The sequence below is a fragment of the Lytechinus pictus genome, chromosome 3 (genome assembly GCF_037042905.1).
Source record: "Lytechinus pictus isolate F3 Inbred chromosome 3, Lp3.0, whole genome shotgun sequence".
Taxonomy (NCBI): domain Eukaryota; kingdom Metazoa; phylum Echinodermata; class Echinoidea; order Temnopleuroida; family Toxopneustidae; genus Lytechinus; species Lytechinus pictus.
The window spans coordinates 23,776,775-23,785,645 of record NC_087247.1 but is presented as its reverse complement, the minus strand read 5'-3'; the positions used below and the strand labels follow the sequence as shown (position 1 = coordinate 23,785,645).

At 39.8% G+C, this 8,871-nt stretch overlaps 1 protein-coding gene across 1 annotated transcript; it reads right to left on the bottom strand.

Annotated features, from left to right (window-relative positions):
- Positions 1–123: 123 nt before the first annotated feature.
- LOC135153416 (uncharacterized) lies at positions 124–6,764 on the bottom strand. The gene has a single exon (XM_064095932.1). It carries the CDS (start codon positions 3,664–3,666, stop codon positions 124–126), a length of 3,543 nt encoding a protein of 1,180 aa, XP_063952002.1. The 5' UTR covers positions 3,667–6,764.
- Positions 6,765–8,871: the final 2,107 nt, after the last annotated feature.

Here is an 8,871-nt window from a genome sequence, read left to right as displayed (position 1 = left end):
ATCAGAATTCTACAATGAATGATATGCTGTGATTTATGCTTGATATGATCCGTTGCAACTCGACTTATGCTATCGATGTGCTTTAGTCGCCCCCCAGACTATACCATTCAACACGTCATTTATTCATGCCTTAGCTATTTTAGCCTTGATGCGATATGGTATAGATTTCAAGGGTAGAGGAGCCTTCTTCAGTGGCAGAGGTGGTCTCAGCATGATCTGTGGGGGTTTACCTAGACTGGTTGGTTTCTTCATTGTGCGTATCTGCTTTGCCTTTTGCCTCATGGCGGAATTGTGCTTTTGGTACTCCTTTGGTAACTCGAACATTGAGAAAGTAAATGCAGGAGTCAGGGGCAGGTAGAATGTCTGACGAAGGAAGTCCACCTGTCTTTTGTGTTGCTGCCATATCTTACTGACTGAATTGGGCATGCTATCTGTGACACCATGCATACGATTTGACGAACGAGATGCCAAAGTTGTTCCAGAACGGTATATGCTCCTTGTTGGTCGCAACGATGCTTTCATCAAGTTCTGGGATGGAACCTTTGAAACTGGAACAATGTCTTCATCACAGCTCATTGGCAAAGTAGATAACTTAACTTTCTTGGACTCCTTATTCAAAGTGATGGGTTCAGGTGACTTTTCTTGCTCACTGGAAAAGGTTTGCCCCACTGATGATTCTGATATTGGTATCGGTGATGATTTGTTCCCTAGAAGGTTGGGTGAAGTAGAATATGCAATCTGGTATGCTGGCTCTTTATCTAATGGTGGTGGAGACTGCGACAAAAGTGGAGGGGGTAATGTAGAATCTGCAGTCAGTTGAAATTCAGAATATTTACTCAGGATATCTCCAGAAGATTGGCCTTTATCATTGACACCATTTTCCTGCTCTAACTCAACCTCTTGACCAATATCTGCAAATGACGCTTGTCTGTATTGTTCCTTCTCATCAGCGATAGTATTTCTAGCACTTTTTCTTGATCGGCTTTCACTTTGTTTTCCTTCAATTGGAGGAAGTGCATCAGGTGTCCCTTCTATTGGACAAAGCGCATTGAGAGTGCTTTCTATCAGAGGAAGTGTATTACCTTGGTCTGAAGTACCTTGGTCAGGAAGGCTGATGGACAAGCTTTCTGATCGTTGTCTTGATGATTGCCCTTGAGCTATAGATTTTACTTCCCTGTCTTTCTGGTTTATAGGTGGAAGACCAGTCTTCTTTTGCAAGCTGGGTAGCTTTGTTTCCCTATTGAAAGGTTCTATGTCTCCAATGTTGGTGCTACCTGTGTCTTGCGAGTTCAACAAATTTGTCTCTCTACCCAGCCCTGTGGTTTTAGTCAGATTTTCATGTGGTGTTGCAAATACATGTTTCTTGAACTGACCAGCTCTCATGTCAGGGCGGCCTGTGACATTTCGCACAGCTGTATTTTTCACAATGGGCTTCTCTTTTATATTGCGGTTTTTATTGTTTACTATGTCCACTGCAACTTGTCCATCAGTATTCTCGGATGTGGAGTTTGAGTCATCTATGCCAAGATATCTAACATCTTTGTTGTTCCCTGCACCTGGACTCCTACGCAGCTGGTTTTCATGACTCTTGGCAGATTTAGCTGATTTGTCAAGTTTTGAAGAATTGCCGGAGTGACTCATTTTGCTGGGCGACTTACGCATATCCTTAGAAGACTCCTTGCCTCTGCTCTCTCTGAAAATTACTGTTCCATCTTTATGAGGGTTTGTAAGAGAAGTACTTGATGAGGCATTTGTTTCTATCAAGGGTGATTCTGCTCTGGTGTGCTGCTCCCAGTTTTCCTTGAGATCATGATCAGAACCATCTTCTTTCACAGTTCTTTGTTCATCAAGGTCCCCACCAGAAAGATTCTGAGTGTTGCCTAGTGAATCTACATCGCCACCCTCCTTTAAAAAATGATTCCCCTGCGACTGCATTCTAATGGGAGATGACCGCATCATCGCACTGCTTATAAGATCACCATCATCATTATCATCAGAGCCTTGAAAACATTTTGATTGTGTTGACTTTCTAGAAGGAGTGTGAAGTAATTTCTGCTTCATCATAGCTTTGGTCGCTCTTGGTGGAATGACGAAAGGTACAAGCTCCTTTTCTCCATTGTAGCCAATCACATATCCTTGGTCCTCTGAATTTATTAACACCATTTGGCGGTATCCAGTTTTGTCAGTGCGGACGGTTGGTATGAATTCCCCATCATTTGCTGTGTAACCTTCATACTTAAAGCCGTCATCACCTGTACGGACTGCAGTTACAGCACTCTCAGCAGGATTGAAGCCAGATATCAAGTTAACCTCGTTATCTGCCGCAGGAAACTTAACAAAATTGATGTGACCATTGCTTCCGGAAAAGATGTAATAACCATTTCTGCCTGATGTTACTGCTTTTTTGTTTCCATGATCATCAATACAGTACATTGGTATGAATCTACCATCAATAGTGCAACGACCCTCGAAAGTGTTACCATTCAGTTTACGTGTGACAACTTCAGGTGTTCCCTTGGTTGAGTTACCTTTTTCGTCTAGATCTGTATATAAATTCTGACCATCTTTATCGACAGTATACAACTTGCCATCAGAATCTTTTATTACAGGATATCGATACCCCTGTTCATCAAGTCGGAATACAGGTATGAATTGACCAGACTGACAGCAACCATGGTATATTGATCCATCATGTTCCCTTTTGTAGGTCATGTGAATTAATTTTCGGGATGATTTCCTTGATGGAGGAGGAGCGTTTGCATCTGTTTTTTCCCAATGGTCTATTTGCATGATGTTATCGATGGGGCTATCGACCTGACCGGCAGAATGGAGAAGACTGGTATCACTAGAATCAGAGAGTGTGCTTGATAAACCATTGAACAACATTCTTGTTTGAGATTGACTTTGACTCGGGAACCTGCATCCGGTACATTTTACATTTTCATCAAGGTCATCTGACTGACATTGTACCTTCACACCTATCATCCTTCCGTCTCCATTCACAACAGTGTATTCTCCCTCGGCGTTCATGATTACAGGTCTCCTGGCACCATCTGCATCTATCCGAGCGGTTGGTATGAATCCAAATTTTGGCGACTCGAAGCCTTGATAAGTGAACCCGTCATGGCTTACCACTTCGGTAATGTTTTGACTATGGGACAATACAGCAGGATGACTTACACATGTTTCATTGAACAACTCAAATTTCAAATTTGACAAGTCCACCTCCTCGCCATCACAGTCGTCATTGAGACTCCCTATATAGAACTTTCCATCTGTCTTCATCATAACTGTACGCTCCACCCCATCGTTATTGATGTGCGAAACAGGCACAAATTGGCCGCTCTGATTCTTGTAACCACGTACAATGGCACCATTCTTATCTTTGAACTCAATGATAACTCTATCAATGTCAGATGTTGCTTGATATTCTTCAGCATGATCATCAGGAGGTGCTGCTAATTCCTGGGAGCCATAGCTTTTGGCAATGCAGATACCTCCATCTGGTTTCATGGCTATGGGCAATCTGTTTCCAGTATGATCGACCCGGGCTATGGGAATAAAGTTTCCAGCAGGTGTCATGAATCCATGATATGTAGTGCCATCAATGTCTTCAAACTCGACAATCGACTGTCCTGTCGCAGAAATTTCACCGCGGGGAATCATCTTACGTGCCTGCGGCTTACTTGAAACCTTTTCAGTCAGACCTACAATGAAAAGATATCACCAATTCAGAATAAAGAGGATTATTGCTCACCAAATATAAAGAAGAAGCTTTTTTTTGTGGGGATATGAATACAGCTTGGGTATTATTTCTGAACACGCTTCAGATGTATGCTATTAAAGGTACTATACTAAGTATTTCTCATTGGTATGTTGAAGGGAAAAGAATACTTACCGGTATTTTCAGGAAGTTGACTGATAGGCATTTCTTGGATTTTGCTGGAGCTACAATGGGAGCTTTGCTCAACCTGCGTATATTCTTTGGATGTTTCTCTCACAATGTTCTCCCCTCTGTCAATAGTTCCATCGATGTCTTGCTTGACATTGTCTTTGATCAAGGGCTCCTCGGTGGTTGAGGTCATTCCAGTGCTTTCCCTACTTCCATGATGTGATGTATCAGGATGAACATCAGGGTCAGAAGATTTCAACCTCGCACTCACTGCTTCTTCTGTAGTTTTCTGACTACCTATTGTCAAAACATAACATTTAAAATGATGATATAATTATGGACACTGCAACGCCATTATTAATTTGAGAGGGTTAAAACAAAACGTTCTGTCCCAAATTCGCCTGGCCCAGAAAAAAAAAGATAAAATATATACAGAGTTTACTCCACATCGATATGACTAGCAAATATGCATTGAGAATGGATGCAAGAACAATGTATCAATATATAATAAACCATCAACCCACTTTATGATTTGTAATTGTAATGCAACTTTACTTTAATCAAATACAAAACTGGACATGGTTATTTTCCCTTCATTTTGTAAACAGCACATTATGGGTATAAGTTTTCACTCACCAGTTTTGGATTTTGCAGTGTGGATACTTGGTTCTCTTTTAGTTTTAGGCTGCCCTGCACTTTTTCGATGGAGTTTCTCTTCAAAACTTGCTGAGTGTCTGTCCTTAGATATCTTGATTGCGCTTTTCTTCTCTGGAGATCGTGATCGTCTGGAGGCATGGGGAGACGTTGAGTGTTCATGAAGGAAACCACTGCTGACAGAATTGACAAGCTCGAGGAGTTCTTCATCTGCGCCAGGTGAGCCGGTGCGGGAGAGCACCTTGATGAGACGTTGCTTGCCATGTTCTGGAAGTTTCTCCAACTCCTGCAAGATGTACAATGACAGATATGGGGTGGAGATGGATGTCATTATCAGAGAAAAGATTAGTGGTACTTTGATGTGAGTTAAAGGTTTCCACAATCTTTATCCAGAACCCTAATAAAAAGGGACATCCTTAGCAGATGTGTTTGATTGGTGTCATGTGCAAGTATATCAAATAGGTCCCTTATGTTGTCCTGTAACATTGAGGTTAAACCTATGTGTGTGAGTGCTCGGGACAGTCAATGTTTGAAAGAGAAAGATTCTCAGTTTTCTCCACGACCTGCTCTCAACAGGGATGCACTGAAAGGGGGTAATGCTTCATCAGTTGAATGCCTTATCAGTTCGGTAGCAACCCAGTTGTGATTGGTATAATAGACAATAATTGGGAGTGAATACCTGGGGGAAAAGAAAATGTGGAAGATTTATCTCCTTTTACCTTTATCTAGGTTTTGCTTTATTTTGTTAAACTTGTGGTGTGTGTGTGTGTGTGTGTGTGTGTGAGGGGGGTTACGTGTAACACTGCATCATTTATGTTCATACTTTCATAATCCTATGACTCTGCATGCTTATGTTGTACTTGGGTCCCTTAGTAGGTCGATGGGCTTCCTTGCATTCTGATGGTGCTTTTGGTTGACCAGCTAGCTTCCAGTGTTTGAGGCATCGTTCACAGTGGAAGACTATCTGAGCTGTTGTACCAGGAACAAAGTCGGCCGGTTTCACTTCCTGGACAATAAGAGAAAAAAAGTAAGAATAAAAGAGAGGAATCATTTTATCATGGGCAAATAAATTAATTACATGATCAGTTTATTTGGTTCATATTTTTGATTTACTTTTAATCATACTTGTATGCACCAAAGTTTAAATAGGAAATGTTAAAGAAATCTGTTTTATTTCTGTTAATTAACAATGTACTTCACAAAATACTCAAGGCCAAATTCGTTTTAGCACCATAAGGAAATGTTTAACCTTGACAAGTGCTGTAAAATCTAAGGAAAGCAATTGAGCACCAGAAAATTGTGAAGTTTCAAACCCTCAAATCTTTACCTCTGGTGAATTTGTTATTGTAAAAATTCTGATTTTTGTTTCCCTTCCCCCTTTTTTCATTCTTGAGTTTTGTGTTAGAAATCAAATTGCCTAATTCATAGGTTACATTTCTTTCAAATTAATGTTTTAACTAAATACTGCAAACATAAGACTCATGTAATCCTGCCTACGAAAAGATGCTTTCAGAGCTATACCAATTGTGTGAAACTAATGTGATTCTTAGAGGAATCATGTGAGCAAGCAAAGCGACTGGGCCTTACCCCCCCCCCCCCCCAAAAAAAAAAAAGGCCCTTTGAACTCTCTAGAGACCAGTTTGATGCATTCAACTTCAAATGGGACTGGGGATGCAAAGTGAAGATAATGATGTTTCTTTCTTGTACCGCTTTTTCCTTTTCTCTTTTGTGCTTACTGCGCCCCCAGCCATCAAATTGCCACCCTCTGAGGAGTTACATTTCCCTTAGAATAGCGGATGTTCAACAAATAAAAATCCTGCAAACTCTGTCCTGATTATGCCTTTATGAAAAGGAAGTTTGAGAGCTATTATAGGGATGTAAATTTATGTGATTCTGAGAGAAATTCCTAGGAACATATTCCCTCACCTCTTTATTTTCCTCTTTTTGTTTTGCCGATCTCAAAGTGTCACCCTTCCCCCCTATAGATACTTAAATCTTGGGAGTTTCAAATTCTTGAAGAGTTTGCACCTGTTGCTATTATCCTTCCTCCGAATTGGCTGTCCATTGTCATAAACTACATAACGTTCTCCATAAGTACTTACTATTTTGATTCCCATCGATTGGCAAAGCAAAAGGGGCTTCAGATCCTCCTCAATGGACGTGATCCGACCAGGGCCTTCTGATAGAATAGAAACTGATGGTGTGTCCAGAAAGCCACTCTATTAAAAAAAAAAGATAAAGATTAATACTTGAAAAGGGCAGACAAATTAATTCCATTTAATATCATGACTGCTAAAGCATTATGTGGATTATAATGTAGAGCGTTGTGGCCCAGTGGATAAGTCTTCTGAATTTGAAACAGGTTGTGGGTTCGAATCCCAGCCATTGCGTAATTTCCTTCAGCAAGAAATTTATCCACATTGTGCTGCACTCAACCCAGGTGAGGTGAATGGGTACCCGGCAGGATTATTTCCTTGAATGCATGAGTGCTGAAAGGCAGCTCGAGCTAAAGCCGGGGTAAAAATAATAATAACAACGCGCCTCGGAATAGAATATTTCTAGATAGATGGCACTATATAAATGCCTATTATTATTATTATATTAAATGGAATTAATTAATGAATGTTTTATCATGGAAAAGCATGTGTCCATGCTTTTGTATATCTCCCAAATAGCATCTATGATTAAAAAAAAAGTGTTTGACTTGCATCTGCATGTTTATTATTTGTTTAAATGATTATTCAAACAACGAAGGGGGGTCTATTATCTAATGGCATGGTAAAATTTTAATCCAGTGAAATAAGAAAAAAGTTTGAATAATTTCTCCCTCTTGAAGTTCAACATGCCCTATATTGTCACAATATGTCACATGCCATAAGATAGTTTGCATACAAGGATACTTATAGTGAAACTTAATGGGATAGGCCTACATGAACATAAACATAAACACTAATCAAATATATAGTTCTTTTAATTTTTCGTATCAAAACAGGCATTTTTTTTCCAAGAAATGAAATCAAATATCGTTGACATTGAAAAATGATATTCCATCATGAATCATTCCAATTCATATATAGTAGTGTTCCTGTATTCATAGATCAGTTTGGTGCCCTCTATCTGTGTAAGCCACTGATCTGTATATTCTGTTCATTTTCAGGTCTGTGGTTCTCATAGGCTTTTTGCAAGGGATTTCACAGAAAATTTTATCCTCAACCGTTGATCAAATGAAGACAGTTATTTGTCAAAGACAATGATGATTTGCTTCATGAAACCAGGATTGATAAAACGTCACTACCACCCAAAGTCGATGAAGAGTTTTCAGGCTTTGATATATTTTCACAATTAAGTTTCCACAAAAAATATTCTTGTAGCGGGATTGTTTGTGCCAGTATTTTTGTTTTTACCTCGCTTCTTTATTCGAGCTATTTGTATATCAGTTATCATTCTAAACCATAATCAAACTGGGGAATCGTTTAGTAGTTTATATCATGATCAAGCTTGAACATACGGATCTGGGTAACAAACCTCTGTTCTTCGGCTCCGGTCGTCCGAAGAAAGTCCCATCCGGATATAGCTCGCAGTACTGGCTGGTCTTCCTATCAACATCATACCTTGGGAAGTTCGAGGTTCTCCAAGAGGCTCATAAGGTTGTGCCGAAACTGCTCCAAGCTTTATGGACAGGATTATAAGCCTTTCATTGATTATTCGTATACTTAGTTGTTTTTTTCTTTCTGAATAATGGAATGGATCGGGTGTTTATTTCACTTGGCTGCTAATAAGGCATGAATCATGTCCTTGTCATCAGTCTCGGACCAATGTATTTTGGGTTCTCTCGTTAAGACCAAAAAGGCATATTAAGTATTAATGTCTGTAATCGAAGTTGTTCGAACCCGTTTTGCTAGATTTACGAGAAAATTGCAAGTAACGTAATTTATGTCTTTATAGTTATAAACACACTCTGGGCTCCGTAACACAAATGTTTGCGATGAATTGCAAATACGAAAGAACCGCACTGATTGGTCCCTGGTCAGTATTTTAAACCTAATGCGCGTGTATCATTGATAGTGATTGGTCAGTTCATTTAGCGATTGATCGCTAATCTTTGTGCTACGGAGCCCAGGTATCCTTTCTGATTCTAATAAATTGGAGCTTTTTCAGCAAAGTTTTGGGTCTTCGATCAGTACTATTAAAGTCAATCATTCATATTGAATCGATTTATGTCTTAACCGTGGGGGGGGGGGGGCAGCCGCAGTGGAAGATAATTACAATGAAAAAAATATATATTGGGAAGGCTAACATATCGGTTCACCCCCTTCCCAATAATT